Source organism: Thunnus albacares, chromosome 12 (assembly GCF_914725855.1).
Source record: "Thunnus albacares chromosome 12, fThuAlb1.1, whole genome shotgun sequence".
Taxonomy (NCBI): domain Eukaryota; kingdom Metazoa; phylum Chordata; class Actinopteri; order Scombriformes; family Scombridae; genus Thunnus; species Thunnus albacares.
Genome location: NC_058117.1, coordinates 1391631 through 1408629, shown reverse-complemented (window position 1 = coordinate 1408629; position 16999 = coordinate 1391631). Strand labels below are relative to the sequence as shown.

Sequence of the window (16999 nt, the reverse complement as noted above, 5' to 3'; positions counted from 1 at the left end):
AACAGATATTTTGGGAATCAGTAGCTGATTTGCAGGTCAAACATCTCATACTCATACATCTCAAGAAAAAAAAAAAACAAGCAGCCAAAATGAAATTCTAGTCAGAACAAAAGCTCTGCCTCTCCTTGTTCTCACTTTTAAGGTTTTGAAAGCTTTCTTGAAGGTATTCCTCCCAGGTTTGAGCTGATAATTCCTGATAGATTTGATTTAATTAACTGTTAATGAGGGTCTGGGGTAGTTACTGGTGAAGTTCTAATTGCTGGCTGTCAGACAGATAGCCTGGGGGTCATGTGTGGTGGGGGGTGCAGGGTGGGGAGTGGGGCGTGCAGCGGCGCCTGCGGTGCTGCCCTCAAAACTATAACAGACTGAATTAGACACAGCCCGAGCCAAGGTCATGTGCTACATATCGCTGTCTGCCGCCAGCCATCCTCCTCATGTATTTATGAACATGAGACGTTTCATGGAACTCATATAAAGCGAGGAGTGACTTCAGAACCCTGTATGGTAGTCCTATTAGTTCCTGTAACACATGTTCCTTCACTGTGCAGTTTGTTTCCTCGTTCATCTGCTGAAGGAGGAAAGTTTCTCTCTGCTCACCTTGAATCTCAGCTTGTCAACTGCTGATAACTAATGTGACTAAAATAATACTGTGATTGAGATGAACACATAGAAGTTTGATCTGTTCATTTGTCAAAGCAGGAGGTTTATTAAGACAAGTGTCTGTCTCTCAGTTGTCTGCAGGGAGAATGTTGATGAGGTGAAGATAACAAAAAAGGTCACACAAGTAGCAGAACAAGAGTCCAGTTACCTACCAGAAACCTTCTGTCACATTCCAACCATGTAGTCAAGTCAAGAACTACACCAGTCACACCTAATAGTGGCCATATATACTGTACAAATGAACAACACCAAGAGAGAAAGATTCTGAGACATAAAATCACATCAAAATCTGATTGATCATAATATGACTGAATATGAATATGGTTAATAATAAAACTAAATATTTTACATGATCAGATCAATCAGTCATCAATGAACAAAGAAAACAACAATCACCAAATTTTAGCAGAACAGCAATAGTGAAGAAATGAATCCAGTAGTAGTGTATGACTGTGACTCTTACATTATATTCTAATCACAGAAGACGGATCAACTAATAGAAACACTTCTATATGTCCTCCATTCATTTGTTTGTTATCTTGTAAAATAAACAGATGTGATATATTTTTGATGCATGACATCACTAGTGCCTCATGATGTAGAGAAGAGATGATTATGTGTGATGATGTATGCAGGGACGTACAGACATGTTGGACTGTTGTCCAGCAGGACTTCCAGTGACTCATGAGTCACTAAAAGTGACCAAGTGCAAGAGAAGAAAAACAATCAACTCTTAAAGGGCAACACACCTACAGTGCTTCATCCGAAAAGACAAATGAAAATCAATAAGTAAAAGCCTGTAAACACACTCGTAAGCTACTCTACACAGAATGAGGAAGAAATATAAAAAAGTATATGTTATCTGATCATTTAGACATATGTAGAGTTGTATTTTTTTAAAACAAATATCCTGCAGTGACACAGGGTTGATGGGTAATTGGTATCAGAAAACCACACATTCTATTGTATGTCCAAAACTATGACAATAGTTCAACAATATCTCACAAGAAAACACCTCAGATTTGAGAAAAGTCTGAAAATTTAAACACAATTTTGTATGAATTAAATATATTTTTATGAATTTTTTATCTTTTTAATCATCTCGAGACCCCTCAGATTTATTTTGTGACGCTGTTCGGGGTCCCGACCCCCAGGTTGGGAACCACAGTGTTAGACCACACAAATAAAGCCTGACTGATGAGAAACCAGAGGAATTGTTCTAGTGTAACAATTAATCACATCTGCTGACAACATCTGGAAGTGAAGAACAGTAACAGAGTTTGTGCTCTTGCCATTTCAAAGATAGTATCATGTGCATGCAGTCCGTTTCATAAAAACACAATCCATTTATTTCATGTGTAAACATTTGACAAAATGTGAACATTTCGGCCTCTTCTTCAATTTTTTTTCTTATTTAATCTGAATGCATTACTGACTTTCTCTAGTACAATGTCTTTGTGCTCTGACTAACATTAAAGATATATATATATATATATATGTATATATATATATATATATATATATATATATATATATATATATATATATACTTAAGATAGTTGACACTCTAGAATTAGACATCAAAAAGCAGCTAACGCCCAGACGTCCAGCCTCTTTCCTGCTGCCCATATGCTGATAATGACATCATCAGATGAATGAAGAAATCCACACAAGCAAGAACATCTCACACACAGTGAACACATACACACACACACACACACACACACAATTTGGGCAACCCTAATTAATTCCAATTAGAAATGCAAATAAGGAGCCACATCTTTGATTAAGCAGCAGTCAAGTTCCTTGTTGGTTTGTGATGTCCTCCTCTGACGCAGCCCAGTTGTGAAGAGAAGGGAAGAAAGAAAGTATTGGGACACAGAAAATGTTGTAATTAATGTAGAAATGCTTCATGTGAGATATTTCTAATTACTCCCCAGTCCCCTCCCTCTGTTGCATCAGACACACTTTTGGCCTGCCAACTTCCCCTGTTCCACAGGATGCAGAGGAATTACAGACTAATTACACAGAGACGGGCACTGGGATTCATCTGGCCCTGCAATTTACATATGAGCTAATTAGCATATGATGGAACTAATTACTAATAATTTAGCCAATTACAGGGCTGGACTATCTCATTACGCTTTTGGAAAAGGGAGGCTTGGAGGAAAGTGTATTGTTGCAGTCCCAGACAAAGAGAAGTATACCTCCATGTGTCCAGACTGACAGTACAGACACTGTGCTCCACTGGACCAGCTGGAGGTGGTCTGCCTTGCTCAGAGGCACGTTGGTTTGTGCAGGTAGTGGAGAATTTTATAAATAGTTCAGACACAGTATTTCTAACATCCATCTATTCATCTGCACCGACACCACAGCCTTTAAGGTGAGATTTATGCTTTATCAGTGGCAAACAAACAGTTTCAGTTTGTGATTTGAGAATTTTTCAAGAAAAAAGGACTTCAAGGATGACTAACTGGTTTATTTTGGCAAATATATGTCAAATATATAGCGGCACAGAGCTGCTTCCAGGACTGTCTCCACGTAGTTCCAAACAGGGCTATAGGGTCCATCCGCTAATGTTTTCTACTTCTCTGTATGCCAGGCTGCATATCACATCTTCAACCAGCACAGTGACATGCATAGTGGGAGGAGCGGATGGTTCTGCAAGAATTTTTCTGAATTCCTATTTCAATTTTTTCTTTGACTGCTCTCCTTAATGTTTTCCATCATAGAACATTGTTTTTCATCAGTTTGGATGGCCAATGGCTCTCAATACTCTGATACTCATTATCCTCAGCTGCTGTTGTTATGGAGAAGAAGCCAGTTGGAGATACGAATCAGAGCTGGAGTGAATTTAAAACACTTCATTATTGTAGTTATGAACAAAAACACAACATTATTGTTTCCAAATTGAGCCGCAATCCAGCCAGAATCTGAGAAAGAAAAAGCACAATCTAAAGCTTCCGCCCATTGTTGACGGCACAAGTAATGAATGTTAAGCTTGGTGACTAGATGTGCTTTTACTGAAATGCACTATGGGAAGTGTGGTTGACTTCTCACTTGATGTTGTTATGTCCACAGGCTTGTACCTTTGACTCTCTATCAAAGAAGCAGATATTTTCTAACTCAGTTCATCTTTTGTTCTGATTATTCAACCAGGAGATTTTCATCTTCATCCTGCCTTGAAGAGTCTTCAAGAGGTGGGTGAACCCTGTGCCTCAGTGATCAGTCAAAAACACACACTATCTAGCAATGTGATGCCGGTTTGGAAGAATTTAAGACTCTATCTTGACTCATGTCTGTTTAGTGGTTCAGTCATTCAGAAATATTACCAGAATATTCCAACTTTTTAATCTCATGACAAGCCATCCTAACTTCATGGTCAGACAACTGTAACACACTGTTTTAATGAATGAACTGAGTCCAGCTTGTTCTAAACAAACATGAAATAGCCCACTCTAATGACACTACAGTGGAATGGATTCTTTTCTATATGATGTCTGTCTTATCATCTCTGTAGAAACTGTGGATAATGTAGTAAAAAAGCACATCATGTAATAGCTTTTTCAGCGAAAAATGTAATTAATTAAACAAATATTTTAATAAAAAGCCTAAATAAAAAGACAAAGATGGGTTTGTACAGCTGTAACAGTAGTAGTGTCCATGTGGTGCAGCACTGCAGAGGCCTGCTGCACTGCTGCTGGCTGGGAAACCAGTGAGTGTTTGTGTGAAAGTGAACCAGATCTCTGCTTGTGTGTGTGTTCTTGATGTAGCACACACTGTGTGAAACGCTTACACAGATTTATCCATGAAACATTTTAAAAACATTATTTTGTTTTACACTACTCCACATTTCATAATCTGTTCCACAGTTTTATTACATTAAAAGATCAAATGAACTTTGATACATTATATAGTTACTATGTTATACACAGTTATTATATTTGTAGTTTCTGCAAGGGGAAAAAAACCAGACAAACTAATTCTGTTCATATTCTTACATTTCTTCTGAAGAATTATCTGTTGTTTGGCCTTGATGTAGTCTGTATTTATTACCCCCGCTATTTCGTATTTAATATTATTTATCATTTTTATATACCAGTCCACTAGCCCCCTCTTCCATCTTTAATATGTTTTATTCATGTGATGTCTGTGCTGCTGTTGCTCACTTAATATATCACGTAGTTTCCTGTGTGTGATTTACATAATCAGTTCAACATCCTTGAAAAGTAGTTTTCTACAGTTTTAATGCTACCGAGATGATTCCTATGTGACATCATGCATATTTTTTATAAATGGCTGCTGTGAATTTTCTCATCGATGACGATGGTCATGAAGTTTTAAAACAACGCCATAGACACCCGTTGTATTTACTTTATATTTTAGTCACTGTATGAAGTATCATACCCCCACATGCTCAGTACTCAACACTGATCCACTGTACGTAAGCTTATTAAAACATACATATACCATGATGCACAAGTGTTTTAAAGCCACCATTCACTTCTAATGAGTCAACAAGGTTTCATATTATAAAGTAAATCAGGCCAATCATCATCTGTGTGTAAATGTATTATCTAGTTTATCTTATTGTTTTATTAGTGTTTGTTAATGATGCAGTTTATGTCTTCTTGTCACCATTCTCTCTACTGCAAAAGTGCAAAGATTATCGTTACTATTATTTAAGTATTTTCTTGTATTACTAATGCCCTACATATAGCTTCAGCCCAGTCTGATGAGGAGTAGTTACGGGGTTGTAGTCTATATGTTAATGTGAAACATTCATCAGAGCAGGACTCTGGTGTGTCTATACTGCCCTCTACTGGCACAGAGCAGCAGTGTGAAATAAAGCATGACAGCAGGAACACTCTGGAAGCCCTTTATTAGTTCTCCAACCACAGGAATCTGAAGTCTATGATACCTAACAGCTTACAAAATCAGAAATCACAGTTATTTACAGCAGTTTCAACAAGTTTCAAACTGACAGAGAAACTGTTAAAGGCATGCAGAGGTTCAGATTTTGGCAAGGTAACAAAACAAGGAAAAAACAATCAAAGAAAGAAACTATTTGCATACAAGTGAAGGCGTTTAAACTGTGCCACCAGGTTTGAATAATAAATATTCAAAAAGGTTTTTTTTTTTTTTACATAGAACACAGTAAAAGGTCCACACAGTGTGTCTTAAATCACATTGTAAAACCAAACACTTTGGTGTTTTTAAGCCCATATTGTAAAGTACTGCCTCGCATCTGGAAAAGAACAATCAGACATTTTTGGGAAACATTTTTGTTTGCTGTCTTATTCTGAGTCAGATGAGAAGATTGATATCATTTTTCATCCTTGCTGCATTCATTTTAGCCCAGCCTGCAAGTCCAGCGGGAGTCTGCTAGTGAAGCTTCACTTCACAAGAAAAGAAGTGTTTTTTTATCCTTTCTAATAGACACTTGAGAAAATGACATTGTTGGTGTTGTGGGAGCAGTTAGTTCAGGACATGTTTCATACTGCACTTTTCATTTTGTTTTCATTTTCATTTACAACATATTTTTTCAGCACATTTTTTTTTAATCGAAATAAAACATTATAACTTTTCATCTTCCCTTTTCTTCCAATTCTATTGTTATTATATAAATATGAATATATGAATTGATGAATCTGATTTACTACTAGTTGTGCCATAACCGTTTGGAAGAAGCGGTCAATGCTTATTCCAGTGAACAAAGTGCTAGGTTTTAATAAATAATAAATCTAAGAAATATTTTCAATATATACATTAAGTGAGTCTGAACAGAACCATAAATACATTAATCATGCTGCAGGTGCTACGAGCAGATATTGTAGGAAACAAATGAAATATGTTGTCAGTGATTGGTTTGCAATTCTGTTCATTTTGTGACTTTGCATTATACTGACCCTGAACCCAAACATGTTGGTTTCATGATAAGGTTGTTCTTTATACTACAGAGTGTTGCTGGGGTCCTTCTCCATGCACTTTGGCTATAGGTGATGTTGTGCCAGAATTCCCTCCTCTCCTCATAAAATGATTATGACACTAAAGAGCAGCTCAGAGTACATTTTGCTGAATGTTTTGAACACACACTCCGTGCCTGACAAAAGCCAACCATTGCTGAATTTGCCTGTTTTTGCAAACAACACAAAGAAACATTTAGAAGTGTGCATCTCCACAGCAGTGCATGTAGTGCAGCTAACTAGTATTTGTTTTCACCTCACTGATGGCAGTTGGAGGGAGGGAACTTGTGTTTGAGCTAAGCTAGCAGTTTCCCCTTGTTTCTAGTCTTTGTGCTAAGCTAGGCTAAAGACAACTTAAAGCTTCCTCTGTGCTGACATGTCTTCTCATCTGACAGAAAACATGCTGATTTCCCAAACTGGTGGAGTGTTTCTTTAAGCCTGATGGGTTTGACCTTACAGACTGGCAGAGGGTGTCTGTAATAATCTTGGCAGCGTAAAGAAACTTGACAGAAAACACCAAGCTCTTTGTTTTTGGCAAGAAACACTTCAAACAACTCACTACAAATGAAAACGGTTGTGTGTATGAGCACAATAACCAACAGCTATGTTAAAAGAAGCTACATATGTCAAATATTTCTATATAGAATTCATATATCATACTTCATCTAGATAAGAAAAGATCTACACTGACAGACTTGACCTTTACAGAATGAATCTTTAAATGTTATAGTCTGTATAGGATTGTCTTTGGGTAAACTCTGCATATTAATAATCACAACCTCTTGGAGAGCTCTTATTTTTTCATACAAATATATTCAATTAAATGAAACCACTCATACAGTATCTCTCTCTCTCACACACACACACACGCATGCATGCACACACACATCATCCAAAGTCAGCTGTTGTACTGCAGATTACAGGACTGATGGAGTTTGTAGCAATTAAACCTGAAACCATGTAAAACTAGTCTGAAGAAAAATAAACTCTGTTCACCCGTTTATTCTATATTGATATTCTTAAAACTCTTTATCAGAACCTGTGACATTGTGACATTATACTGCAGCAACAGTGTCTGATTGTCTGCAGGCCGTCCATGTGCAGATATTCTGGAAACATCCACACCAAAATATTAAAAAAACACACTTAAAGATGGCCCTCTGGCATTTTTGAGTCCACCTGGTAAAACCCCTAAGAGACCGTCACTTTGTCGACTGGAGGATCTTTCACCCTGAAAAAGCCACAGGTTCGCACCCAATTTCAGGAGAGGTTGTGGAAAGGCATTCTGGGAAAATGTTGAAGTAGAAGCAAAACAAGCAGGTCAGTGGGAAAGTGGACTCACCAAAAAAACTAAATATCTCAGCTTGATTGCAGTGGAAAGCTGAGAACACAGTGCCACCACAGCAGATTGGTTCAACACACTCATTTGATCCCGTTTGTGCAAATACATGCTGACGAACATCACGTCAACAAGAATTCATGTTATACAATATACAGATTGATTCATTTTGTGTGCTTTAGTGCTTTAGACGTCTTGTGTAAGTTCAGTCTCAATATCAATATCTGGGAGTTTAAAAATCTGTACAATATACAATATACTGTGACAAATGTGCTTATTAAAGAATTTCTCTGTCTCTCAAAGACTCGCAACACTTGTAAAATGCTCCCTCAAAAATATTCTTCTTTATTACATATGAAAAGAGTAGAAGGTTTGGAGCCCGGATTGGCTGTTCATCAGGTACAGGAGCATCATTTGACGCACTGACATGTATTTTACAGTGTTGCGAGTCTTTGAGACTCAGAGTAACTGCAATGTTTTGATGTACATGTGTTCTACACACCAATTTTGACAAAAAAAATATACATTCACAGAGCACTTTATTATAACACCTATGTAAATGCAATCCAATACAACAGCTCTGTCGAAAATTCTGCGTCTACAAAGCTTTTATATTTTCAATTTTTGTTGACATAGTCAGAAAGGTAATGATTCTACTTTATGTTTATGATTGAGGTCACAGTGGGTGGGGTGGTGAACATTATATTGAAAAGTGTTCCTTATAGTTTGACCCCTTCATGTATGTTAATGGGGTGGACCACATGTTATGAACATTTTTTATCACCTTTCACTTTTTTTATCACAATGTCAACAAAAATAGTAAGTATAAGCTTTGTAAATGTAGAATTTCTGGCAGAGCTGTTGTATTGGACTGCGATACGTTGCTCAGGTGTTCCTAATAAAGTGCTGGGTGAGTGTATTTTACAGTCAACATGTTGGTGTGCACTGGTACAGGTGTAATGGTACATGTATTTGCCTGAAACTGTTCGATACAGAAAGTTCGGTACACAGGTTTCTTCTGTTGAATTAACCTCATTCACTCTAATTATGTCAACACCTTTTTAGTTCCTACCAGACGGACTTTGGCAGTAGGAAAGTTGTTTGTTAAGTAAACCACACTACTCGGTTTAGCCTCTGTTGAAACAGAGTTAGGTGTGTCTCCCGAAACTCAAACAATCAAACAACACAAGGGTTGTGCTCCCTTCATGTGTGCAGGAATTATTCACTGCCCTGTATGAACAAGTACAAGCTATAGTTGTCCAGGAATTATCCATTGCCTGGCAACTTTTCTCCTTATGATAGATGGACCACTACACAATGAGTCGTGAGTCTGAGCATAAACTGCTAAAACTGTTGAGTGTAAAAAGTGTAAACTGCACTGCTGATTCTATGATTGCTTTCAGTTCATTATAATTATGCTGCACCTGTCTTAATGGAATATTAGTGGAATTTTATGTAATAACGATGGATTACTGACACATATAATTTTAGGTTTCTGAACCAAACCATGACCCCAAAACTAAGGTAAACAGTGTATTTATTGTACCGTTACACCCGTACTGTCTGATGGACAAACTATGTAATGGAGATGTTGTTTCTAAATGTTCTCAAACATATCTGTAGCATTATTGTACTGCAGTTTATTTCTACCTATTGGCCGACATACATGCTGGTACAATATAGCTGTGATAAGCTAATAGCTGTTTTTTGAGTACTTTCTACTAAAAACATGGTATCCACAATATTTCCTCAGCAGATGGTTGAAAACCATCATATAACTGATCCCATGGAGAGAAGAGGTGCTGCAATTACAAAACTTATCTATATCCACAACTCATCCAAGAATGTCAAAGGTAAACATCACACAATATTGCTGTGGGAATACAGTGCAATTTTGCCATCACACTGACATATTTTTTTAAACTGTAGATCAAGAAATCAAACCATCACGCTGTGTCCTTTGAGGCTGCTGCCGCTGTGTGCAGGACGCGGCCAGCTTGGCTTCCAGTGCGTTTCTTGCTGCGGCCCGGAGAACCGGGGTTGGACGCTGATGCTCGGACACTCCTCGCCCCATGACTCACCATGGTGGGGAGGAGGGAGGAGGAGGATGGGGAGGGAGGGGAGGAGGAGGAGGAGGTGGGGGACAGAGATGAGGAGGAGGGTGAGGATGAAGAGCAGGAGGATGAAGAGTAGTAGATATGTTGGGAGGTGGAGGTGGAGGTGGAGGTGGAGGTGAGGGCCAGGCGATGCTGGCGTTTGCTGCTGCGAGGCCCGTGGGTGGCGGGGCTGACACTAGCGTGGGATGGCGACGAGACGTGGCTAGACGAGGGGAGGAGATGACTCAAATTTAGAGACGGGATAAAAGACTTGTGAGGAAGGGGGGAGGAGGAAAACGAAGGGGAGGAAGAAGATAGGGAGCGAGGTGGGGAGCTGGCTGTAGAAACTGAGGAGTTTTTAACTAGGGAGGAAGAGGAGAGTGGACACAAGAGAGCCTGCCTAGAGCGTCGAGCGCAGGACGGAGAAGACAAACGGGAAGGACACTTGGGGACGTTCGAAGGAGGAGACAGAAGACAGTGTTTCCCGGAGGAGGAGGAGGAAGAAGCTGAAGGTGAAGAAGCAGAGGAGGAGGAGGAGGAAGAGGAGCAGGAGAGGTTCTGGAAGTTATCAGCGGCGTCTGAGCAGTGAGGAGTGGACAGAGAGGCAGATGGGTGTTTCCCAGAGCTTTGGCACAAGCCTGGGATCTTAGAGGCACGCAAAGCAACGACTGAATGGTTACTATCCCCTCTGCTGTCAGCCTGCAAACACACACCACCAATACTGCAAGTCAACGCCAACACAGCCCACATGAAGGAGCAATAGCACTCAGTTTGAGAACTCATGCTTGTTATTCCTGTGACTTTGGCCAGCCAAACTCTGTCTCAAGGAACTATATGACTCATCTGTGATGGCTTTACTTGTCCAGTCACAGTGAATTTAATTTTGATGCTGGATGATTTCAACATACAGTAGTGACTAGTGCTCCCAATAATAAGTTAACACTGTCAAATCAATGGATTATATTTGTACCATCCACTCCTGTCTCACAACTAACTGCAAGCCATGGCAACTTCCTTCTATGGACCAGCTGATACGCCAGTAGAGCAGGGTCATATAAAGTTTGATGTTGTCCATTTTGGACTTTCAGTTCTCTCAGTTTCCAGAAACATCAGCACTGTCAAGATGGTTTGCAATTTGGTCATGAATTTGCATGTTAAGGTTCAACCAATGTTTAACGCAAAAGCAGAATTGAGGGTCCATTACTATTCTCACTATAAATGCTTCCACTTGGTGACATCATCAGAGAGCACAATGTATGTTTCCATAGTTATGCGGATGACAGACAACTGTACATCTCCACTGAAACAAATGATGCTGCAGCTATAAACTCCATCACTACCTGGCTTCTGGCAATAAATAAACAGATGAGCAATGATTTCTTAAAGTTAAATGAGGATAAAACTGAAGTCCTGCTAGTCGGCCCCAAAACAAAAAGACAAATGCTGTTTAATAATCTGGGGAAATTAACTCCCTGGATTAAATCTGAGGTTACAAATATTGGTGTTATCTTAGATTCAGATCTAAGCTTCAGTTCACACATTAACAAGTTGACAAAAACATTGTTTTCCACCTTTGAAACAACAAAAGTATGACCATTTATAAATCAAAAAGATGCTGAAAAACTGATTCATGCCTTCATTTCAAGCTGTCTTGATTACTGTAATGCACTTTTTACTGACCTCCTGAAAAAAACACTGAGAGACTTCAGCCCAATCAAAACTCTGCAACTCAGCTATGAACCAGAACCAAGAGGAGATAACACATTAGTCCAGTTTTAGCTGCTCTGCACTGGCCTCCTGTAACAAGCCCTTAATGGACTAGGACCGAGCTACATGGCTAACTTCGTTGTTAACTATTTGCCTTCAAGAGCACTGCGATCATCTGCTGCTGGTTTATTGGAGATTCCAGCAACAACTGAAAGAAAATTGGGGATGCAGCCTTTATCAATTACACCCCCAAACTACGGAACATACTACTGATAGATATCAGGGAAGCAGCTCACTAGATATTTTTAAAAGAAAGCTAAAAACTTATCTCTTCACTTTAGCCTTTAACTAGCTACGACTTTCCTGATACAGCCGGAAATTATTTTTTGCAATCTGCTTCGCACTTATGCAATGCTGCTCCTTTTCAATATTGTATTTTACTCATGCATTCTATGTATTCTATTATTTTACTTTATTTTATTTTATTATTACTATTATTATCATTCAGTGGGTTATATCTTCCATCTTATGTTATGCATCGTATGTATATCTTATTTTTTACTATTATTATCAAGTGGGTTTTGTTTTCCATCTGATGTAACATTATGTTTTCTATGTTCATTTTATGCATTAGGTTTGGGTGAAAATGCAGAACTCTTAATTAGTGCTATGAGGTGCACAGGTGCACGGGGACCAGGTGAGTAAAACACTTTAAATATGCCATAATAAAATCCATCTTAAGTTTACTAAAATCCATAAAATTCACACTTGCTCCAGAGGCACAGAGGAGAGATTGTTTATAAAGCTGCTGGCCTCCCATAATTCATCTTTAATTCAGCCCATTAAATTAAAAACGAGAAAATAGCGGTTTTAAAAAAATAAATAAAAAATAAATAGAGAGGAGATTTCATTAAAACAGGCATATATACAAGCTGTAAGTCAAAATAAGTGCTAAATCATTTAAAACACATACAAATAAAGAGGACACGGTTACAGAGTTAGTATTAAAAAATAAATGTGCTAGGAATAAATATTTAGTTATTTCAAACCACACTTAAAACTGCAGTAGATTTGTAAATTCATACCATGGAGAAGGGGATTATTTATATGGGAGATAAACTGCTCTAAAAACATTTGCTCTAAGATAATTATGATCTATTTATTTGAAAGAAGTACTTCCCGCCTTATTAATAGAGTAATTAATTCAAAAAGAGGGGTTGTGTATATATATAATATATGTGTATGCCAATCTATGTCAATATGCCAAATATGTGTTAGGGTTAAGATTAGGGTTAGGATTATATGTAGGGTAGGGTTAGATGTTTTTTCATGTGAAGCACTTGGTACATGTAATTTCTTTGTTGTAAAGAACTTTGAGCTGCGTTTCCTGTATGACAAGTGTTATACAAATATTATATAAAAATGATTGTTGTTGTTTTTTTCTATAATCCAGTCTGAGACAATCAACAACATGTATGATAGGCTACTATTATTGGTCCACTAACCTGTACAGAAACAGTACACAGTGGACGCATCACCTCATGTTGTCTGGACCACACCCTGAGTCTGCCATCCAGGGGTGCAGCTAAAATCATGTTCATATACCAGACAACCTTTTCAGTGAGACTTCTGGATGAATATTAATTTATACTTATACTAAACTGGCCGAAGACACAGTAGTAACACATGATTGACAAAATTCAGTACTATTTTCCTTTAATTTATCAGGATCAGTTTACTGCTAGTTTTAGAAAATATCAAAAGACATAATATGGAATTATTTGCAAAGTACATGCAGTACTTACAGGATGACAAACTCTTTCATAACATAAATATGAGGGTAATCAATGACGTTTCAACTGGATTATTCATATTTGTAATATAACATTATGGCTTCTATGTGTCGAAGAGGTTTTGATACTCAAACGATATTTCCACAACTCACTGCCAGATGAAGAATGGCTGTCTGCAGTGGACATGTAGGTTTACGATACACTCCCTGATTTAGAGTCTTTACTGTGAACTCCGTGAGTCACAAAACTCTAACAGGAAACTTGGGGGAACTAATGGGTGCTATAAGAAAATCAGGAAGTGTATCTTGAAGGAAGGGTATCAGGGTGCAGAGGAAAGTGAACACAGCCACAAACAGAATAGGAAGACCCACAGCTTAAACAAAATAACACTGACTGACACCACACAAATGACATCAGCACATTTAAACACATCTCTAAAAAATACTATCACTCTTTCCAAGCTATTGACATTATTATTAATACATGTGACACTTTCAAAAGACTGTTCTATTGTTGTTCAAGAGTTGTTCTAGTCTAAAAAAGAGAAAACTGATGGTATCTAGTTCCCTCTCATCTGAGCTGATTGCTCTAATCTGCTTACCTATAACAAGATAAAGTACTTAAAATGAATAATACAGGAGAGTTGCACTACAACCTCCTTAAATCCTCAATGTCAACATTTACAGGTGATTTTGAGACACTGGTTCTCTTGTTTGCCCAACAAGATGGGACTGAATGAATTAACTGTAGCTACAGCATAAAGCTACTTTCATGTTTCATGTACTGTTTCTAAGGACACAGAGGGTAAATCTGTTTATTTGTTTTTGTTACTACTAACTTTCTGAATGTACCGATACATGACAACAAAAGTCACGGTTGTCTGGCCTGTTATTTGAGCAATACAAATCATCATTTGTTGGAGCATGGTGCAGTAATATTTTCTATTCTGTCTGTGCTAATCCAGAGAAGCTCTCTTCAGGGTAAATTTACCTGGCTGGGCTGCTTCTGGGTGGCCTGCTGCTGGCCCTTGGTTGTCTTCTCTGGAGAGCCAGAGGAGGATGAGTGGCGAGACTTGGTGTGGGATCGCTGAGCAGAGGAGCTGGAGCTGCTGCTGGATGTCTGGAGAGGACATTCATGAACAAGAGGTAGAGGGAAAAAAAGCAGTTTGTTACTGCAGACTGGCTGGGATTTATGTGTGGAACTATACGATTACTGAAAAACAGAGCAGATATAATATTTGTGTCAACGAATTCCAACATTATCAAAAATCTCTTGCACACCTGTGTAGTCTTTGTGACAGGTGCGCTAGTGGAGTAGCCACATACTAAAAAGACGAAGGGACACCCACACACTGTTTTCACTTGCTCAACAAAGATACTGTAATATATACGTTTCAGTCAATGACCTTTTTCAGGTATATGCTGACAAATGGAAATAAATATCTTTATATACAAAAGGCGGGGTCCACAGTGAACATTTCATTAGTGGCAATAGGCTACACCTTGTGAACTCCTACAATTCAGAGGGCATCATTTGACCTCAATCAGATACAAATATATATATATATATAGAAAATATTAAAAATGTAATGGAAATATTAAAATCACATTTATCAGCTCAATAGTAATCTGAGTCAGTCAATAATATGATCAATAAACACTAGCAAACATTAAGTAAATATAGAAAATATAGAAAAAAGTAAGTAGGTAGACTGCCTGGAGAGAATAAGGCAACATAAGGGACAGGCCATCATGTAGGCCTACATGATAACATCACATTAAGTAATAGTTCATCATTGGGGGTGAGAGTTTGTAATGTGTGTATCCAGGCTTCACACTGCTTAAGCAGAAGATCATGTTTACCCCCTCTCTTGGGCAGGTACACTTTTTATATACCAGTGACACGAAATGTGGAAATGTCGTGGCTAAAGTCATTACAATGATCTGCAACGGGATAATCCCAATCATCTCTACAGATTAAATTTTTATGTTCACTGAACCTCTGCTTAAATTGTATAGACATTTTGCCTACATACGCCGGTCCACAGAGACAACCTATCAAGTATACCACATTGATAGATGCACAAGTGATCATACTTTTGATAGTGAACTTTTTCCATGTGTGGATGACTAAAAAAAGTTAAACTCCTGTCTGATGCAATATGGATGAGTTGATCCTCGTGACTTTGATGTAATGTCATAAATTTATGCAATTTAGTCTACCTACTTACTTACTTTTTTCTATATTTCCTTATAGTGAATGATGAACTATTACTTTATGTAATAATGTAGACCTATATGATGGCTTTTCCCTGATGTTACCCTATATTCTTATTCTCTCTACTCTGAGGCACTTCCCTTAAACTCCTGCCTGACCTGATATGGATGAGTTGATCCTTGTGACTTTGATGTAATGTCATAAATTTATGTAATGTAGTCTACCTAACTTAATTTTTTCTACATTTTCTATATTTCCTTAATGTTTGCCAGTGTTTATTGATAATATTATTGACTGACTCAGATTACTATTGCACTGATAAATGTGATTTTAATATTTCCATTACATTTTTAATATTTTCTTTTATGATTGACCTTTCCCAACATAGTGGTCTGGACCCAGAAGGAATAGTGCCTTTCAGGATGGACAGGTGCCCCAACAGCAATAAACAAATGCAAAAGGGCACTGCCTGACCGGTGATTCTCTGGATACAATCTTGAACTGAAATCCAGAAGTACCACGAGATATGAATTAATTTACCTTCGTCAGGGCACTTCCAGCACCGGGGGTCACCTTTAAGCTTAGCCCCATACAATCTAGAGGGCATCCAATACATTCTGCTAATAATCTTAAATTGAATTAACCTAGTGCGCATATCACGTGACATGTACTTTGAATTACGTGGGGTGTCAACCCATTCTTTATCTGTAAGAGTAATTCCAAAATCTGTTTCCTGTACAATTTTCAGGAAACCGATGCTATGTTTTTGTAATAGCACATAGTAGTAAAGTGATGCTTCATGACCCCTCTGTAGCTTGAGATAATGAAAGAGGGGTCTCTACATTTTGAGGGGCCGAGGGGGTTTTAAAAATTGATTTCAGCAAACTATGAATTTGCAACTTGTGCAACAAGTAGACAACAAGTAAGACGGCCGGGATTGTACCATATGCTAGAGGTCGAGTTCAAGAAGGGGTCAAGATTGAGGATCTTTGTGGTCTTCTTCCAAACTCCCTTAAGGCATGACATTACAGGATGAGACTGAGCACTTTGGGGAGGCAGAAAGATAGGTAACCAAGGGAGGAGCGGGGAAAGCATGTGCTTCTACAGTGCACCATGTGGGTACCTGCTCGGGGGGGAGAGACAACTGTGCCAAGTGCTGTAGGCAAAAGGCATAATGATACAGGAGTAGGTTTGTTATCCCTAAGCCTCCATGATCCACCC

General features: G+C 38.3%; 1 protein-coding gene across 2 annotated transcripts in view; it reads right to left on the bottom strand.

Moving 5' to 3' along the window:
• Nucleotides 1-5811: 5811 nt before the first annotated feature.
• The window catches only part of si:ch211-207d6.2 (sickle tail protein), a 115745-nt gene continuing 104557 nt past the window's right edge, over nucleotides 5812-16999 (bottom strand). For both annotated transcript variants that reach the window (XM_044368571.1, XM_044368574.1), the window contains 2 exons: nucleotides 14552-14680; nucleotides 5812-10284 (listed from right to left, as the gene is read on the bottom strand). In XM_044368571.1, coding sequence (XP_044224506.1) covers nucleotides 10258-10284; nucleotides 14552-14680 — 156 coding nt within the window. In that variant the 3' untranslated portion in view covers nucleotides 5812-10257. The remainder of the gene's footprint in view (nucleotides 10285-14551; nucleotides 14681-16999) is intronic.